The sequence below is a fragment of the Lemur catta genome, chromosome 16, assembly GCF_020740605.2.
Source record: "Lemur catta isolate mLemCat1 chromosome 16, mLemCat1.pri, whole genome shotgun sequence".
Lineage (NCBI taxonomy): Eukaryota > Metazoa > Chordata > Mammalia > Primates > Lemuridae > Lemur > Lemur catta.
The window spans coordinates 24118138-24139810 of record NC_059143.1 but is presented as its reverse complement, the minus strand read 5'-3'; the positions used below and the strand labels follow the sequence as shown (position 1 = coordinate 24139810).

At 34.5% G+C, this 21673-nt stretch overlaps 1 protein-coding gene across 1 annotated transcript in view; it reads left to right on the top strand.

Moving 5' to 3' along the window:
* CCDC178 (coiled-coil domain containing 178) overlaps positions 1 to 21673 on the top strand; it is a 351257-nt gene that overhangs the window by 134035 nt on the left and 195549 nt on the right. The window contains exon 18 of the mRNA XM_045527704.1: positions 1200 to 1359. Coding sequence (XP_045383660.1) covers positions 1200 to 1359 — 160 coding nt within the window. The remainder of the gene's footprint in view (positions 1 to 1199; positions 1360 to 21673) is intronic.

Here is a 21673-nt window from a genome sequence, read left to right as displayed (position 1 = left end):
ATAAAGTGTCAAAAAAAGTTATGTCTAGCCTGATATGATATACTTTAATGGAGTCAAGTCAAGGCACTCATCAATGATTTATTTAGTTATTACCATAGGGTAAAATCTTGTTTTCAACATGATCATGAACCTTTATATGAAAAAACTAAATCATATTCAGTATATTACATACAAAATCAAGGAAATATAAAATTTTGAAAGGTATTTATGCACATTGCATAACACCTGTAAGAATATTTTGAGAGTCAAAGGTATAAACCAAAAATTATATAATTTACACTACCTCATAAAGATCTAATTCAGGAGCTGATGAAAATTTCTTCTTCAGGTTTCTTACCATTCCAATTCTAACTTCTTTTTCCATACTGTGGCTAGATGTATTGCCTTTCAGACAAGCATGGTCACCATGTCCCAGTGAATCAATTCTGTTTCAAATTTGACAGAACTCTGCCTTCTGATAGGAAAAAGGGAAAACAATAAGCTAATACTATGATATTACTTTAAAAAGTATTAATAACATTGGATTATGTCCAATAGGATTTAAAGCTACCATTGAATGACTTATTATTGTGCCAAGCACTTTGCACAATCTAGGTACCTCATCTTACCCAGTTCTTATAGCAAATTCTTAAATGTATATCATTTCCAAATGAATGCTGGGAAATGAAATGATTATCTTAAGATCATACACTGCTAATTAGTGGTAAAGTGCAGCTTAGCTCCATCTTGTTCCAAAGTGTGTGCCCTTCCCACTGACTCCCTAAAGTGGAATTGCAAGGGAAGATTACTGCAGATAGGCTACATTATGAGTAATCTACTGATATTTTCAATAGATGACCATATCAAGTTAATAATTACTTACTGGGAACTCATAGTGGGCCTGATGCCAGGCCCCAAGAAAGACAAGGAAATGGCTTGGAGGAGGGGCTCCCTTGGAATGCCTACAGAACAGAAGCATGCTGGGTAGGCAACCAAGAGGCAATCCGCTACACTTCTCCATAAGTTTTCTTCCAGCTGTATCATTTAGATGTAGCTCTATGGAAGTCAGCCTTTGGAAGAAAATAGAGAATTTTTCCAAGGCTCTTCAACTCAAGGCCCTTAAAAGTTTTTCATTTTGGGTCTTTTTAAATACATCATAAGCATATTTTAGAAAATAAAATATGAGTTAATTAGTGGCATATGAAATTCTTTCTTCACAGGGAGAAATTTGTATCTATGAGATTTAAAAAGGAACAGGCACAAATTGTCTTCGATCATTACATGCAAGAGAAAAGAAACTGTGAAGACAGAATGTTAGAGGACGATCAGAGGTTTAGAATGCTTCTTGCTATAAGGCAAAAAACTCTGGATGAAATTAAAGTAAGTATTATTTTTGACTGTTGTAAGATGAAAGAAAGACAGTGATAGTCAAATTAGCAGCTACTTTGAGATACTCATTTTTCATCCTGAAGTAGCAAGGAAATTTAGATTTTTAAAATAAATTTGTTAGCATAATAAACACATAACTTTTTAAGTAATTATAATATATTCACACAACATATTATATTTTTCAGTGCATTTGGTGTGTACTCTCATTTTATTATCACACTTTATTTTAATTTGAAGTCTACTAGTGTAAAAATGCAAGTTACATTTGTCCAGAGTCATTTTTATGTTTTTAATAAGCAATGTGAGAATGGTTATAGTTTGTTTCTGGATAAACATACTTTGAATGTTTACCAGCCACTTTTTTGAGAAATGACAATAGTTCATGCTCTTTTCCTTTAGAAAAATTTTGCACAATATTTTAATGGCACTGTTAACTTACTAGTTTGAAATAGGGAAATCATGATAAAAACATGTCTTCTGGACTTGAATTTTTACTAATCAAATTTTATAAAGCTGTACATATTAGATTTTTTATAGACTATAACTAAATGATATACATTAAGTTAAATGATTCCTATCCAATTTTACATTTTGCAATAGTTTTTGTTATATTTAATTATCATGAATTAGTACCATATTTTAAAATATTACTTATTTTTGAGAGACATGATGAGAAATTTTTCTCCAAAAGTAAAAAATCTCCTATACTTTATTAAAACTATTTTCTGTCAAAGTTTTTAAGGTAAGTAATATAATAATATGCTTTTATCAGCTATTTTTGATCCTTATAGTTATATGTTTAAATATTATATTTATATATTCAATTATGATATCTATTTCAATTACTTTCCTTTTTACATATTTAAAGACAGTGTTGGTAAAATTTGAAAAATTATTTGGAACCAATATACATTGAATAAACAAGTATGTGGGTAAATGAACATAACCATCTTTAGTGATATTTCTGTGGTTCATCCTATAAAAATATTAATAAAAGAATAATTTTGTTAATAACAGTGATAAGTAACATTCTTCCATTTTAAATGTGGCCATTACATAGAAAAAGATTGTTTGACCTAAAAATATGAAAATAATTGGTGCCATCTAGTGGCAATAAATGATGCCTCCTCTTAGAGGAGTTCCTGAAACAGTTTCAAATATGTGAGGTACGAATGAATTGGCGAAGCCTGGACACCAGTGCACCTCTCAAAACAAGAAGCCTTAAGTTATTTACTGACTTAAGCACCATTCCCCACCTCATATTTTATCACAGCAGTAGAATTAGTTATTTGAATTCAGCCACATTTTCCAGTCGTACTGGTGCTGAGAACACAGTTGGATCTCAATAATCATTTATTGACTGGCATTTCAGCACTTTAATGGAACAATAATAATTAGTGAAATGGCAAAATATGGTCAGCAGGAGAGAGATGAATAAAAAGTTCTGTATAACCAGCCTCTAAATTTTTGAAATTTGCATTTCTTTCCATCAAAAAGGCTGCCCCTGTCTTCCCACGCCCAAGCGTACCCATCCCTAGCCACTTGGAAACATCATATGGTCTCATGATTTTTTTTTCCTGAGCATTGATCTCTATCTGAACTTGTTTTGTTCATTTATTTTTACTTGTTTGTTGTCTGCCTATCTTCTACTATAATAATATATTCTCTATGAGGGCAGAAAATTTTCTGGCGTATTCTTTTCTGTATCCTAAAAGCTCAGAACTATGTCTGGCACAGGGGAAGCACTCAATAAATACTTGTTGAATGAATAAATAAAGAAATGGATGAAGGGATGCTTTTTTTGATCACTTTTCTGTCCAAATGCATGATAGTAATGAGCATTTCAGAGATATTTTTCATACTGCACCAGCCAGATACTGCTGATATTTTAGCAAACTCAAGTTGTGTGCAGAAGCTGAGTCTCTCTCTCTCTCTCTCATCTCTCTTATTCTCTTTCTCGCCTTGATAATACATGAGAAATTTCCATTCAGTCTATCTCCCTAGTGAAAATGGTTAAATTGTTTATTGCTTTCTAGCACTTAACTATTCTGCTCAATATCTCAACAATGCTTATAATGTAACCTTAAATTTACAGGAAGTTATCTCTTGTCAGTTTCATGGATAGCTCTTTGTTGTGCACTCACCAGAAGCATAGTTTGAACATGCAGGGTTTAGAGATTGATACGTCTCATCATTAATGATGCTATTTATCTATGATTATGATCAGTGACTGGATGTTAAATAATGGAAAGATAATATGATTACTCATAGCAAACTCGATCTCATCCCTGTTTGGAAATGGGATAAGTTTATAAATGTGTATGTCATGTAAAGCATTCCTGGAAAGAAAAAAAGTCTTACTAAGGCATCCTTATAAACATGGTATTACTAATCTGGGGTGTCCCCTCTGGGCAAAAGAATTGATCACAATTATGGACCATCTGTAGGGATTGTTTAATAAAAGACTTTATAATAGCCACGATAGAGTTAATAGAGGATGTAAGAAAACACAATATAGAATTAGAAATACAAACATCTAATAAAATATTAATAGTTTAAGAAAAAATATACACAAACTTCAGATAATATACACCATGGTTTGGGAGTTGGATTCAATCTCTCTTCATCAGGCAATTCCATATCATATATCATTAAAGGGTAGTGTATTTTTTATGTCATGGCATTTTACTAATTGCCTATAATTTGCAAATCCAATTGTTTAAGATTAAATTTTCAATATAGCTATTCATCAAAGTACCAGCTACTGATGTTCCCCCTTTGCTTTTGGAAAGATCCATACAAAACCAGAGCTTATGTGCAGTGTTTCAATTTGCTATGAACTGTGCTCAGAAGGTTGACTGTCTTTTCTAAGTCAATGCCTTTCTCTGTGTGATCTTTCCATAGTCTTGCTCTCTTCTCTGTAATTTAGGTTATAAGAGGGGTACAATGAACTACCCTGGAAGAACAATTTCTAGATCGAGTTCTAGCAGAAACAATCTACCAATACCTTGTAGAGTTTACTGGTTTTTACTTTGCTTCATATTATCTTCTCTCAGGAAATACTTCTTTCTTTGGTTATAGCAGTCCCAAATTTGGTTATTAAATTACTTCCTGACCCTTTCACGTGGAAAATTCTTAGCTTAATACAGGAGCAGTGACTCACTGCCTCACTCGACCACCAGGTATTAAAATAGTAAAAATCAGAAACAAATTTAATCTCTGAGATCATTATAAAGATTATTATAATTTTTATATTATTCTCCTATTGGCCACTCACCATTTATTCATTCTCACAAATATTTTATAAGTACCACTATATTCAAGGCACTAGATGTTGGATTACCAAAACCCTTGCCTCAATTTTTAAAATGCTTCACCAGGAAGATGGAAGACATGAAAAACAGACTCGAATATAGTGACAACATTCAACTTACAAACAGTAAATTGTGGTGCTTGCCCACTGCCCTGAAAAATGAGAGATTATTATGAGCAAAAAACATTATATATTCTGTGGTCTCAATAGTGGGAAATGAATGAGTAGTAAACCTGGAAAAATTTAGAGAAACTGACTAATGAATCTCCCAGGCAAGAATGATAACCTTCCTGACACCAAAAACTATTTTAATGTAACATGAAATTTTTAAAAATTAGGAACATGCTTTACATAATTAATATTCTTTTAAAAGTACTTCTGATAGGATTAAGTATCAATTAATCACATAATAATATCAATTAGGCTCATCATATTGCTTTTTTAAAGTACCTTGTTGAAATCTATGGCTCTTTGAGGGCTGAATATTTTAATTTGAGGACTGGTGGCAAGAGTGTTAATTTTGTATCAGAGAACACTTCATGTTTTTGCACAGGCCCAGTGCTTCAATGATCTTAAGTATTTAGAAAGCAGGAAAGAGTAACACCAGAATATAGAGGAAGGATAGAACACAGGTATGGTGATACCATAATAAAATTTAATATATTTTGAATGTTTGTTTAGAGCATGATCCATTACACAAAAAAGAAACTTCTCTCCTTTTTGTGTTTCTCTCTAGCATTATGTCATTCCTTGCTGATATGTCCCAGAATTCCTGCTAATACTATGTTAAAGCACCATGTGAAATTTGAATAGACTTTATATTTTTTGCATTAACAATTGCCTGCCAGTTTTAGCCTTTTTAAAAAAACCTTGAAGTACTTATTGCAATTATTTGTCTGTAGTCCACTGTAATTTTTCTATACATTGGTATTTTTTTTCCTATATAGTCGTGCTAGTGCTCTCTGAACATAGTTTAGATATTATGATTTTTTCGAGGACCATTCATTTTCTAGAGGGACTCCCACTTTTGTAATGCCTTGTCCCACTGCAGAGTAACAGCAAAAATTTGTGATTTTTTTCTTTTGATCAATTAAAATAATTATATTATGAGTTTGCAAATATCAAATTGCATTGTTAAATATACATTAATTAGTTATGGTTTACCAAAATTTTTATGTTACTGGAGTCAATTAGCAACCATTTTATTTAGAATATCTATTGGTATATAGTTCTATTTTGTGCTTTGTTAAAGAGGTTGGTATCAGAGAGATTTACTATAGTTTTTAAAATAAAATTTAGGAAGGGTTGTTTAAGGTTTTTTTTCTTTCTCTATGTTGAATTGCATGGGACATTTAGTTTCTTAAATGTTTGAGAACTTCTCCCATGATACTATCAAGATACATAAAGGATCAGAGGGTTTTTTATCCTACTTGTAAGCTAACAAGTTAGCCTGCCATAGTTTCAGAGATGCTGGCAGAAGACATGAAACCCCTGGCTGAGAGACAAAAGACTTTATCACTTACTACACAGCAGACAGCATAAGGTTCATGCTCACATAGGTTCCCCTTGACTTCAAGTCTCATGGGGGTTATCACTCCATGAAAGTTGTCCATGTGGATGCTACACATATTGGAAATTTTTTTTATCACAGCTGAAAAACCCTGGATGTAGAAATCCCCCAATTTTGTGAGGGGGCTTCTAGCACACTTGCCCAACCCTTGCCTTCCTTGGAGGAAGACATTACATTTCCTATACCAACATCCTTGAAAAGGTAGTTCTGGATAAAAGCTGTCACAAGATGTGTATGATGAATTCATGGTGAATTTCTCCCTGGTAGATACTATTTGAGCTTGGTTTTTTTGTAAAGAAAAACTTTATAACAATATGTTCAATTTCTTTTTTTGCTTTCTGCATGATTCATGTTTTCTAATTCTACTTGAGTCAATATTATAAACCTATATTTTTCTAGAAAAGATCATTTTAGCAAGGTTTGCAAATTTATTATCATTAAGTTGTGTGAAATATAACTTCTTCATTTCCTTGCTTCTGTAGTCATATTTCTTATGCATTAGTCTTTTCTTGTTTTTTTTCTTTTACTTGATTAACCTTGCTAAATTTTTGCCTTTTGTTTGTTTTTCCACATACTCCAAACTCTAATTTATTTATAAAGATTAATTATTTTTGTTTTCTAATTGATTTTAGCTTTTTTATTTATCAATTATTCCCTTCGATTAACTTTTGTAAGTTTCTTTCCTTTTTCTTTCTTTTTTTTTAACCACTTGAGTTTTCCACTTTGGTTCATTCTTTCTCATTTAATAATCAAAAATAAACTTTTAAAATGATCATATATCCTCTGAATGGAAGTTTGGCAGTTTTAATTTATAGTGCTTTCATTTAATATTTTTACTTGCACATTGACCCAGTCACGATTTAGGAATTTAGCTGTCCTGAGTCCTTTTTGGGGAGTAGGGGGAAAAGGCAATGAATAAATAAATAAACTATTTAGAAGATTTTTTCATCTCCACCAAGCTGAAAGCCAAGTGTGGTAGGTGTTGTTTAAAAAACATTTTCTTTGATTCTTTTTTAAATTTGATAACACTATTCCTGGGTTACATTTTGTTTTCTATATTATTAAAAATCTATTTTTTTTCCTCCTTTGTCATACTCTGAGATTTCCAATTTTGTCCTTCACATTAGTGTGAAGCAACTCTCTCTGAAGCACTGGGATTTTGTTTTTTTGTTTTTTTGTTTTTTTTTTATATATATATTTTTTTTATTTCAGCTCATCATGGGGGTACATAAGTTTAGGTTATATACATTTTCCATGTCCCACCCATCCCCCCGAGTCAGAGTCCCAAGCGCGTCCGTTCTCATTCTCCAGACAGTGCACCTGGCACTCATCATGTAGTCATACCTCCATCCCCTCCCCCTCCCACCTCCCCGGGTCTGCACCTTCAAGCATGACCATTCCCCAGAGGGTGTGCAACGCACTCATCATGTAGGCATACACCCATCCCCTCCCCCCACCCCCCATCCCAGTCTGATATCCAATTGGTATCCTTCCCTGATGTACATTTAGGTGATGATCAGGGAAACCAGTTTTCTGGTGAGTACATGTGATGCTTGTTTTTCCATTCTTTGGATACTTCACTTAGAATAATGGGTTCCAGCTCTCTCCAGGAGAACCAAAGAGATGTCGTATCATTGTTATTTCTTATAGCTGAGTAGTACTCCATGGTATACATATACCACAGTTTACTAATCCATTCGTGGATTGATGGGCACTTGGGTTGTTTCCACATCCTTGCGATTGTAAATTGTGCTGCTATAAACATTCGGGTACAGGTGTCTTTGTTAAAGAATGACTTTTGTTCTTCTGGGTATATGCCCAATAATGGGATTGCTGGATCAAATGGTAGGTCTACTTGAATCTGTTGAAGGTATCTCCATATTGCTTTCCATAGGGGTTGCACTAGTTTGCATTCCCACCAGCAGTGTATGAGTGTTCCTGTCTCTCCGCATCCACGCCAACATGTGTTGTTTTGGGATTTTTTGATAAAGGCCATTCTCACCGGAGTTAAGTGGTATCTCATTGTGGTTTTGATTTGCATTTCCCTGATGATTAGGGATGTTGAGCATTTTTTGATATGTTTTTTGGCCATTCTTATGTCTTCTTTTGAAAAATTTCTATTCATGTCCTTTGCCCATTTTTTGATAGGATTGTTTGATTTTTTCCTGCTGATTTTCCTGAGTTCTAAATAGATTCTTGTTATCAGTCTTTTATCTGATGTGTAGTATGCGAAAATTTTTTCCCATTCTGTAGGCTGTCTGTTTATTTTCATGACTGTTTCTTTGGCTGTGCAGAAGCTTTTTAATTTAATCAGGTCCCAGTCGTTTATTTTTGTTGTTGCTGCGATTGCCTTAGGGGTTTTCTTCATAAATTCTTTGCCTAGACCAATGTCTGTAAGAGTCTTTCCTACATTTTCTTCTAGAATTCTAATTGTTTCCCATTTAAGGTTTAAATCTGTTATCCACCGTGATTTGATTTTTGTGAGAGGTGAAATCTGTGGGTCCTGTTTCAGTCTTCTACATGAAGCACTGGGATTTTGAATTTACTTGTTTAAGCAGTTAGCTTCCCCTAACTAGTACAATAGAGAAGTCCACATTTGAGCATAGTCTTTAAAGAGATGTGAGAGTTTGTTATATAGACATTTGAGAGAACATTCCAGGAGACAAACTCCTTTCATTTTTTTTTTTAATTTATCTTTTTTTTTTGAGACAGAATCTCACTCTGTTGCTCAGGCTAGAGTGCCGTGGCGTCAGCCTAGCTCACAGCAACCTCAAACTCCTGGGCTCAAGCAATCGTACTGCCTTAATTTATTAAGAGCTCCTATAAGTGAAAAAGCAATACAAAATATTCTAGAAATTATGAGAATTCGGTTTATAAGAACAAATATGCATATTAAATTGATAAATATTCCTGATTATCTCAAGACTTGAATTAATGCAATGATATACCTTAATATAGGAAAAGAGGAAATTCTGCTAATATCCAGAGTTATAATAGCTGCATTGGAAATGTAAATTTGTCCATTCCTCCCAGACGGAAATTTTGCAATACGTATTCAAAACATCTTAAAAGAACATATGCTATAATCTACTATTCAACATTAGGAATATGTCCTATGAAAATGATTAGAAAACTACACAAAAAATGGTTAGAGATTTCTATCCAAGTGTGCTTTTGTATTAGTAATGCATATATTCAATAAGAATCTCAATAAGAGCTGAGAATATGGGTTCAGGATATATCATGAAGACCCAGATGAAAGTTTATACTTAATTTGTAAAGCAAAGGAAGACATGAAGCATTTTTAGAGAGTGTAGTGTGCTTGGTGGCAGATCTGTAGCAAGATCAATTAGACTGCATTATATAGGATAAAATGAAATGAAAGCACAAGTTGCAGATATAAGTTACAAAAAAGTGATCTGGTAATCAAAGAGAAGTGATGAGGCACTGATGGAACAGGAATAAGGATGTCAACAACAGGGACTGATGTCAAGTTGTTTGTAATATGTGAAGAAAACCATAGAATGTTGTAAGAGGTGGTGTGATTCTGGTTGATTGGCAATAATTATGTTGGCATTTTCAGTAAAAAGAACTTTAACGATTGGATTTTCTGAGATGAGCTGTTTGGGACATAGTAGAGAAATACATAAGTGGAAATATGTACCAAATAATTCACTATGTGAGTGTTGGGGAGAAGGAGTAAGAATGCAGTATATGATGCAAGAGTCAGCCATTGTAATGACAGTTGAAGCCATAGGAGAACGTAAAAGCTTTGGGGAAAAAAAAAGTTTATTTATTTATTTATTTATTTTAAGACAGAACCTGGGTATGTTACTTATTACATTATTGACTCTCAGCTTTCTATTCAGCATGGTAAATACTGGAGCTGGGGCTTTGCAACTACAATTCTCTTTTGTCACTTGTCTCTAAGTCTCTACCAATAGGGGACACTAGAGGGAGACTGAAAGATTGAAGGAGGAAGAAAAAACTTGTTCGTTACTGTTAATATCTGCTTCCTGTGGGCTTCTGTGTGTTTGTGGTTCCTGTCAGCTTTAACCTAAGAAGCAGCAGTTCTTTCCCATAGCTGTACCTTAATACAACTTTCAGCTCTTGCAACACTTGTAGAACTGATTTCTTCTTGTCCTACCGCAGAGACATTGGAATTAGCCAACTGGAGCTCCCTTCTCAGAAGTCTGCATCCCAGGCTTGCAGAGCCTGTTCTCTGAGCCCAGAGACACTAGCATGAGTCCAGAGGTCTGAGTTTCAATTCCACAGGCGATCAGCAGTGCCAAATATAGCCAAAGTGTTGAATCACATATTCTTAATTTGGCTGTTAGCAGAGTATCGCTGACAGAAGGCATGGTATCAGCCACCTGGTGAAGGCAGACGATCAAACATAAAGATAAAAGCAGCAATTAGATGAAAAGAAATTAGAGGACAGTTTTGAAAACTCTTTGAAGAGCTTTAGTAATAAAAGGAAGTTATATATGTTTATTTGTTTGCAAATTTAAAATCCCAGATATGTTTTCCAGCAAAGGGGAAAGAGACAAGATTGAGGGAGAGATTGTATTATAGGTTGTATGATTCAGTTTTGCTTAAGGATTTGGTTCCCATTTCAATTGGTGAAACCTTTAAAGAAAAAAATAATACTTTGAAGAAGAAAAAATACTTCCCTTGTGTGAGTACTTCCAGAGTCTGTCACAATGCCTAGTATATAATAAGTCCTCAAAATTTGCTGAATTGAAGTCCTAATGAAGTGATGCAACACCTAAAAGAAGTGGAAGAGTGAAATTTATATTTCAATTTACTTTGGCAAGGATAAAGGATATTGTTCTCCATCCATTCATTCATCCACACATTTTTGAAGTTATCTGTTGAGTGTCAGAATCTGTGCAAAATTCTGAGCATGGTAAATGAAAGGCAACACCTGATCTCAGTTAGCCTCCCTGAGCAATGGTGAAAGAAACAAGTACAAGTAAATTAAAATAAAGTGTAACAAGTGCTTTTCTTGAGTTATGCACAGAATTTCTGGAGTCCAGGAAGAGAGGCTTAAAGTAAATCTGAGAAGGCTTGCTAAGATGATTATGACAGAAGGAAGTCTTAAAGGGTGAGAACAAGGTAGCCAAGTAAAGAATACTTCACCTGTGAAAATATTAGGAAGAAAGGCATACAGGTGTCAAAAATCAAGTGCATTTAGGGAACTGCAGGTAGTTGAAAATGTCTGAAGATCAGATGCAGGCAGAAAGGCCATATATATAGGTAGAAGCCGCATTATGAAGGCTCTAAATGTCAGACTAAGGAGTTAGTGTGATAGGTAATGAATATTTGACCAGAAGGGTAACAAAACTACCCTTGCAGCTGAGAAAAATACCACTAAAATTATCAGATATTTCCCCTGGTCTGTTGATGAATGTTGGTGTGACACTAACAGGCTGCAGGTGGCCTGAGACATTGATCCTATTAGCACTTAGAGTTGTTGTGAAGGGCCTAAGATGGCTGGAGATTGGGCTCAGAAGCCTCTTCCATCAAAGAGCCTTGTCCTTTTGCCTCAGTGTAATGAAGTGAGTATTTCTTTTTCTATGCATTCCATGACATAAAAATGATTGACTAAGATTGATTGTAGGCAATAAGTTGGAGAATAACAAATAATATTAGATGAAGCAATGCCAGCGAAGAATTTAGAGGTGTGAAATTATGAGGTTCTACTGAGATGAAAGGATGAATTCCAGATTTTTCTGAATTAATGTAGACAGGACTTGATGACTCTGTGGGTGTTGTTGGGGAAAGAAATTGTCCAAATATTTATTAGATTTTTGACTTTGACAAGAGAATAGTAGTGTCAGCATCCAAAAATAGAAACTATGGATTCAGAACTAGATTTGAAACTGAATTCAATCAAATTTGAGATTACTTTGGAGGAGCTATTTGGGGTCCAGTGCCCAATTGGATGTAAGAATCTAAAACTCAAGGAACAAGAGCTTTGGTGAGACATGGTTGTGGAGATTATAAGCATATGTATTGTATCAAAGGATTCTTTAGCATATGTATTGTATCAGAGGAAATATTTAATAATACAGAGAAGATTGAGCAGAAAGATCAAGAGACAGCCCTGGTTGGATTATGATGAGATATAAAAAAGGAGTGAGACTAGAGGAAGCAGAAGGCTGAGGGGTTGTAGTCAGAAAGTGAGGTATAGGCATTTGAAACTTCAGAGGTGGTGTCATTCTAGATGATAACAAGTCAGAAGGGTGTCCATGGGTATGAATGGTTAATGGAATGTGGAATTGAAGTTAACTTGCTATAAGTCCATAAATTCTAAGATTAAAATGTTGGATAGATCATCCAGATAGATATTGAAATAAAACAGAATGTTGGTAGAACAAAGGATAGACAAGAAGAGAAGACTGAGTCCCATAGGCCAAAGTCTTCCCTTACTGTGGGACAATGACCAGAAAACCATTACGTGACAGTGCAATAGGTAAGAGAAAGTATTGTATTCTTTAATCAATACATAGCTCAAAGAAAGGAGAATTTTTACATAAGCATGGGGGGATGATGGTTTGGAAGCAATAATGGAGAGTGAGGAAGATGGTAACAGTAACTAGACTTTCTAGTATACGGGACTTTGAGAAACTAATATTCTGTAATTCAGCCCCAGGTTAAGTTAATGCAAACAGTGGTACCCAGTATTCTATAATGGGATGAAATATATCTGAGCTTGTTTACCAAGGAATAGCACTTCCATTGGAAAGGTTTAGAATGGGGTAATTATTCAGCTCAATAATACAGTATATATTAAATCTCTGGTACGTAGAATACACCATTCTAGATACTGAGGATTGTTAGAATAAAGAACAGCCCTTAACTCTGATAAGTGTGTTAGCCTCACAGAGGAGAGAGAATCACAAACATCATTTTAATACATTCTGCTAACCAGAGACACAAAGGAAGAGGAAGAGTATTAAAATACAACTTCTAAATAGTGTCACCTTTTCTCTTACTGGAAAAGTTTTCAAGGAGAGAAAGTGAGTTACTGGGATTACCAAGACTTATATGATGTTACATCACCTAGACCATTATTAATGACATTAACAAAAATATATTATATCATGTTATTATTAATATGTGCTTATATCAGTGTCTATAATCAAGAATTTTTAAAAAATCACACAAAATGGGCCAAGCAGTGCTGAATAACATAATACACTATTTGTTTTTATTCTTGGTTGTTCATGTAATTAAAAAGACCTCTAACTGTTCTGTCCACCTTCCTTTAAATTGTATGAATTTTACTTGAGTTGTTACCTTCAAGAAGGTCACTTCATCTTGCCTTGAGAAAAATGAATTTAATGTTGCATAAATGAGATATCTACAGGGTTATAATGTTCATAAGCATAGATCTTAGCCTAAAGTGTTCAACCAGAGTCAGGAAATTGTTTTCGGTTACCAAGAGTTTCTGGTTTGTTTCTGCTTCTTTAAGCTTTTCAAGAGACATAGACATAGAGAGATAGACAAAGGAGAGAGAAAGAGAGAGAGGGAAGCTAGCTCTCACTTTGTTGTTGTGAGTCATCAGTGGCACCACGTGTTCACTGTGTTAGAGTTAGGAATTTTGAATGTGGCCCCGATGCTCTGACAAATATCACAAATGTGACTTGCACAGTGTCCTGTGGGGAGTGTTGTTAACATTACCCAGATAGCCCTCCCACTGTCTGATTTATTTGCTTAGAGAGAGCATGTATACCTGACCTCCTGAGGGAGCTGCATATCTCAAATTTGGGTGCCATGATAATAATAACAGTTTGAGAGAAAATGAAATAGGCTATAAAGAGAAAGGAAATGGAATATATAAACTATTGTACAGTGTCATGTTCATTTTCAGTACTATATAAAATAATGAAAATGTTTTTCAATAACCTTTGTTGATTTTTATAATGTGAAACACACTTTATGGAAAAAGACAATGAATGTACAAAGCAAAAAAAAAAATTAGTAAAAATACTTTTAGCTTTTGACTCAAATTTCTGCATTGTTCCCCATAAGTTTAGATTAGAGTTGAATTCTGAAATAGAACAACTTTAAGATAAAGGATCGTTTTATTCTACCTTTGGCAATTCCAAGTTGCTCTTTCAGGGTTCAGGTACAAGCATTATCACCTTGATAAAGCAATCCAGTGTGGTAGGTAGGTAAGGTTTTATTTTTCTAATTTTACAGTTGCAGTTGGGGAACTTGAACTTAGAGACATTAAATAAGACTTTCTCATAATCACTCAGCTTTTAAGTTACACATCTGGGATTATAATGGATTCCTTTTCTACTAGCCCTCCCCGCCCCCAACAAACACATAAATATCCTGAAAGCCTTCCATAAATAGTAAAGCAGTAGGCTAGCATTACCACTCCCCACTAGTGTCCATGGCCTTGTATTGGCCATTGTTCTTTAGGTACTAGGATCAAACAAGGGAAATTAAAGCCCAACAGGACTTGGAATAACTTTAGTGATTAAGAGTCTTTCTGAAGTGAAAACGTAGACAGAACACAAACAATATATCAACTCTTTCTCAAAATTTTCATTAGTAAATCAGGCACATAGAACAAAAATATCACCCGATTTTAGTTTGTTCCTGTCCCAACGTCATAACCACCACCTGTGGGATGTGACAGGCAAGTTGTGCATGTTGGGGAGGGAATATTGTCAGGACTTATGAGGTAAGAAAATGTAGCAACATAATTTGCTCCCCTAACTTAAATAAATTTGTGTGCTCAGTTTTTGACATCTTGGCATGTGGTGGCATTGTACCTATAATTCCTAGAAATTAAACAAACTGCTCAGCCAGAGGGCACAGTCCCCACCAGACTACCCTCACTTCAGGCACCAGCTGGCTGCAAATTCGAGGGTCCCCACAACCACTCTCAGTTCCAATAGTTTTCTAGAAAGCTCACAAAACTCAGAAAGCACTATGCTTATGATTATAATTTTATCACAGTAAAAGGATACAAATTAAAATTAGCCACAGGGGAACACATAGATAGCACTGAGTCCAGGAGGGGTCCAAATACAAAGTGTCAGTTTATCTTCGCCCTGTTGAGTCAAGGATGGATGCTGTTACCTCCTCTCTGCTAGGAGATGTGACAACACACATAGAGGATTGCCAAGCAGGGAAGACTTTCGCATCCAGATTTTTTACTGGGGCCCAGTTACATATAGTCCACGTGGCTGACCTTTGTTCTCCAGCCTTCCTGAAGTTCAGGATAATCATCAGTTCCTCCAGAGGTTGGATTGATCCTGTGTGACCCAAGGTCCCCATCATAAATCACATTTTTAAGACTGTCCAGTGACCAAAGCTTCCAGAGAGGTAAAGACATTTCAGGGGCCTAGTGATCATCTCCCAATAGGTAAAGACAAACTCCAGACCTCTCTTTAGGTGATTTTTATACTACACATAAAATGACTAAAGGAATCAGTCTTCACTTGACATCTTGGAGCATAAGTCTTCACCCACATTCACCCTCTAGAGGACACAAATAAATATGTAGAATTATATAGATCTTACATTTCCAGTAGAGGAAAGGGAAATAGTGAAAAAAAAATCAATGTAGTGTAAGTTTTACCATAGGACTCCATCTAATAAATATAGCAACACAGTCTGTTGATCTAAAAAGTTATTTAATTTATGATCAATCACAATCCTAGAGATCTGACTTTTAAGTGAGAAATTATTCTAGTTGCTGTTCCAGTCTCTGTGGTTAGGGGAAGGTATATGGGAAAGACTCAAGGAAAAATATCCATGCTTCTGGGTAAGACCAATGGAGATATATTTACCTGGACTATAAAACACAGGTGAAAAATCAGGGTTGGTAAGAAAAGATATGCAGAATCTAATTATGTACATGTTGAATTTGATATTCATAGGTTGTTCTTGGAATGAGAGTTCTAATTGACAGTTGAACATAATAAACTAATCTTTCCTCTTGATAACCAGGGTAAGCTCTGTCTCAGCATTGGTCTTTTTTTGTACCAAATTCTCTAAGTGTTGTATTACAGCTTTTTAACTCAAGGGAAAAACCCCTGGAACCCATGGAAGTTGGCTTCAGAGATCCACAGATTTAGGTAAAAGATCAGTTAGACAAGAGGTAGTAGGAGATCATACAGATGCATGTGTGAATTATGTATTATCTAGAATTATACACTTTACTAACCTTTTCTTTAGATAGTTGAAATTGTATTTTTCATTTGCATGTAACCAAATATTGCAGAAATAGTTAAACTGGAGAAATGAATCACGAGGATCGTCATCATGAAAATTGAGTATCTGTTATATGAAATCGATTAGATGAAACTGTAATGATTTCATTGGAGAAAGCAAGAACACATGAGAAAAAAGTGATGGGAAGAAAGGAAAAAGGTTCAAGCAGGTTAAATGCAAAATTGAAATGTGCAATTTATTTTATTGAATAGGGAAAGAGTGAGTGTGCAGTGTGTGTATGTGTGTGTGTGCATGTGTGTTCAGAAGTTAGGATTTGTGAATGTGAAGTTATTAGCATGCAGGAGTTAGTTGAAATTAGAAGTAAGCATTGAGTTTCCCAGGAGGGTGTGCAGGAGGATAAGCAAAGATATTGCTGGTGCTCTAACACCACACCTCAGTAGTTAACCGCTCAACCACTGTGTCAGATGGCTCTTGGTTCTAATCCTGACTCCAGATTTTCCTATTTCATTATCTTGGGCAAATTACATAACAACTCTAAGTGATAATTTTCTACTGAGCATATAGTTATAAAGATTATCAGAGATATTTATAAAGCATTTATTTCATTGCCTGAGAGATAATAAGCACTCAATACACATTAGCACCATGTATAAATGTCAAGGTATATTTACCCAGTGCTACGGTTTGAATGTTTATCCTCTCCAAAATTCAAGTTAAAATTTAATTGCCATTGTAACAGTATTAAGAGGTGGGACTTTTGAGAGGTGATTAAGCCACGGAGGCTCTGCCCTCTTGGGTGGGATCAATGTCATTATAAAAGGGTGAGCTCAGCCCCCTTTTGCCTCTTTGCCCTTCTGCCTTCTTCCATGTGATGATGCAGCAAGAAGGCCCTCACCAGATGCCAGGGCCTTGATCTCAGTCTTCCCAGCATCCAGAACTGGGAGAACATAAGTATTTGTTCATTGTAAATTACCTAGTCTCAGGTATTCTGTTATAGCAGCACAAAACAGATTGAGACACTGAGTATACAAATGAATGAATATAGTCAGGCTCTGTAAATCAAGAATAAAGGAAATATAATCACTTAAATATAGCTAACTGTAATATCTTTTAGATAAACTATGGTAATTAGATGTATTTAGTAATGAATTTGATACTATTTTCAGAAAATATATTGATATAAATTTAGAAACTACTTCCTCTACTGATCCAGAATTCTATGTGAGATAAGACATCATAGAAATCACCTTTAAAACTATAAAAAATATTGCAATATTTTGCACAATGCAGAATTAGGGAAGACATGTCAACCTGAAGAATTTCAAAGAAAGCATTTCACAGTAGGTTGTCTACTATGTGAATTCCTTTCCATGTAAATATGAATACACTTTACTCAGTTGTTTAAATTGTATTTATATTTAACAAAATCCTTAATTGGATAATTTTAATTTCTAAGACTTTTTCTCCTCTGTCATACCCCTGCTTAATGGCTGCCTTCTCTAAGGTCTCCTCAGATCTCCTTGTTAGACTTGGTGCTCCATCCTGTCTGCTCCCATTGGGTCTTAGAGAGGATGTCATTCTCTACAGTTTATTATAATTTTCTATTGGAAGAAGTGCCTGTATTCTAAGATTGTAATAACATTGCTGGCAAGGATAGTGTCTTTTCTTTTTCCCCAATGCCTCTCAGAGTGCTTTGATGTAAAAATGATTTATTAATGTTCATATTATATATTTTTAACTTGACCACAACTCTATTAAGTGAGACAATGTTAGTCACGAGAAAATTAAGTTTAGTGAGATTAGTGTCTTACCCATGGTCAAACTCAAGTTCTTTTTCAATTAATTAATTTATCTATATCTAACTTTTTATATTATCTAGCTGCTACTTATATTTTTTCTTTAGTTTTTTATTGAATACATACTATATTTGACTCTATCAGGTTGAGGGAGACTTACATGTTAATATGAAGGTTGTGGGTCATATAAGTTTAATGGTCAACTATAGTCCCAATGAGGAAGTGACTGTCTGCATGTTCCCACATTACTTATATCATTCATTTAATTTAATTTAAAGGTGGTTATGAAGACTGCAGTTATGGTTAAAGACATATTATTAATTTATAAGTTACCAATTCCTATCATATAAAAAAACCTACAATTTTACCATATATTTAGAGTATTACTAATTTCTCTGTTGCCTTTGGAAATTAAGATAATCATTTCTATTTCTTAAATCTATGAAGCTGATGATATACTATCACTCAAAATAATTTTTACTTAAATATAGATATTAATTTCACTATACTTTTTCCCCGACCATGGATTTTAATTTGCCTATATCTCATTTTATTTTTTTCTATCTCATGTTATTCCTGGAAACAGTTTATTTGGTTATTATTCAGAAATATAGGTACTGAGGAATATGTACATATCTCCAATGAATACTTGAAGACCAAATATTAAAAATTTGAATTTCCTATGCATGTGAAACCTCTTCAATGCATATCTAGAAAAAATATAATCACCAAGGGAAGTTCCAATATAATATTAGAAAGGAAAATGGATCTGTAATATTATATATTTTTGTATGATTCCTTACATTCATAGAATCCTGACAGAAAACTTATATTGCCTACTCTAAACTTTACTCTCTCATTATAGAAAATAGATAAAAAAGCATTCTTATAACACTTGAAAATGAATTCAAAGTTGAAATAATTATCATTGATGACTTTTTATAAGATATATGGGGCAATATTTTAGGACAAAATTTCCTAAACAAACATTTCTTGAGCCTTTACTATTAAATAGGCATTGTATGACTTAGGTATAGATCTTGTCTCCAAAGAACTCATTATCTACTGGGGAAGCCTGACATCAAAATATACAACAATAATAAAATATGGCAAATCTAGTAATAGATGTATGTGTAGAGTAGCATTATGGGAGCATCCAACCCAACCTCAGAGGACAGTAGAAGAAGGAATTCTGAAGGAGGTGACATGATTTCTTAGGAATGTATGAGAGAGAGCCAAGCATAGTGGCATGTAAAGAAAAGAATGGTAGGTGAATTAATTTATAAGGGGTAAAGTACATTTCAGTAGAAGGAATTGGTATGTTGCTGAACTATTGGAATTTCATTGAAGATAATGAGAGAGAGAAATGACCAAGAGTAAATAAAAAGATTGAAAAATGAAAGGAAGAAGACATGTAAGAATCTAGCTGATGTTTCAGAGCAGATATTCACATGGGATACCAATCTTCAAGTGTGAAGAATGTCCTCTTACCATACTCAACTTCTCCAGTATGAAAGTGGAATAGGAAATTTTGTGATAGTTTTTCCATTTCTGAAATTGTTCAGTAGGTAGCCAGCTCTGCTTAACCTTGCATCAAATGTCTACCTTGGAAATATGCAAGCCATCTCCAGTTTGTAACACATTTAGAATGTATAAGCTTTTTTTTTTCAGTGATGGTTTCATGCTAAATACATGCACTTAGAGAAATAATGATTGAAAATATTTGCCCAGAAAAGCAAATTATGAAAAGAAATATACAAGACATAAAAATTATGAAATTACATCTGTTTGTGGTCTTAGATGAGTCTCTGTTCAATTGCACAGACCACATCACTCAAATTCCGCCTAGCTGCAAAGGAGTTCAGTTTATATTAGGCAAGGTTCAGTCACAGAACAGAACCTTAAAAGGCTCTGAGTGAGCCCTGTGGGAATAGAGGTGTATTACAGGAATTTAACCTAACACACAAGTGAAAGAAGCTTGAATTAAAGGTCTAGAAGGGGGAAATGGAAGATTAGAGAGTCACTAACAAATCTTCCAAAGCACTAGAATAGGTGGAAAACTCTAAGCTTCCTGAAATTCTAAGAAGCCAAGTGCATCCGGCCACTGAATTAGAACCATAAAGAGGGAGCTCATGGAGAGGTCTACAGGAAACTGCTTCTTTGAAGTAGTGGGTCAATAGCCAAACATTTGCTGATGGGCTACTGTTAGCAAAGTCAATAGTCAGCACATGATCTGGGTGCAGAGCAGAGGAGAATAAGGGCACACTGGTGTCCACTGGATATCTCCATATCTATCTGTCACCATATATGACAACCAAGATTATGGCTACCACTTCACTATGCCTTCCAAATACCCCACAAATTCCACATATTTTTTTCCCTTTGGCCTACTCTAACTTGGAACCATATGGTGAAGTTGGAAATGTAGTTCCCAAGTAAACCAAGTTAATAATAGCATGATTCAATATGTCCTGCCCCTTTAAGCTTGGCATCCACACATGCCTTTTAAGAGTATATTTAACTTCCAAATAAAGTCAATTGAAAACAATTCTTATGATTCTTATGTTAAGATCATTCCCCATACGACAAAAACATGACAATCATTTAGCCGAAACAGAATACACTGTCCATAGCGCTTTGTACATTTAGCTAAGTAACATTCCCTGTGTGATATCTTGTAATTTAAATACCAAGGTATAAGGCTAGCCACAAATAATACATCTTGTGTTAAAAATTACTGGAAAAGGGTGAGAAAGAAAAAGAACTTATACATATAAATATATATATATGAACATGAACACATATATAACACGCAAATATATTCATATCAAAACAAAGAAAAAATAACCATAATTACTGTGGTTTTTGTTTCTGTGACTGCCTACATGCTCACAGCTTGTATTTATAACTCTATTCATCTACTACTTACACTCTTTGCCCTCAGTAAATGTGTCATCTTGTTGTAGTTTCTCGTTTATGCAGATGGCCCAAATCTTTATTTTTATAGGGTTTGTGTCATTAGCCACCATGCCTGTGTTGGTTGTAATTTTTTATTTACTTTTATCATAGGTCAAGGAGTACTAACTGCTGGCCCAAGGAAACTCCTGTATTTCAGGCATATTCCTCCTTACTTGCATTGTGTAGTAGAGACTCAATTTTGCCTTGAAAGTCATGATCAGTCACCCAGGCCAGTGGAGTATCACAATTTTTGCCTGTTTATTCACTGGCATCAGGATCTCAAAAGGATCAGATGGAAGTTTCAATTTCTACTTCAACAAAGCCATTACTTTATCCTTGAAGAAACTTCCAGGCTCGGAAATAAGAGAAATACCCTGACCATTGTATTCATTTTCTACTCCTGCCATACCAAATTTCCACAAACTAAGACACTTAAAATAACATCCATTTAATTATCTCATAGTT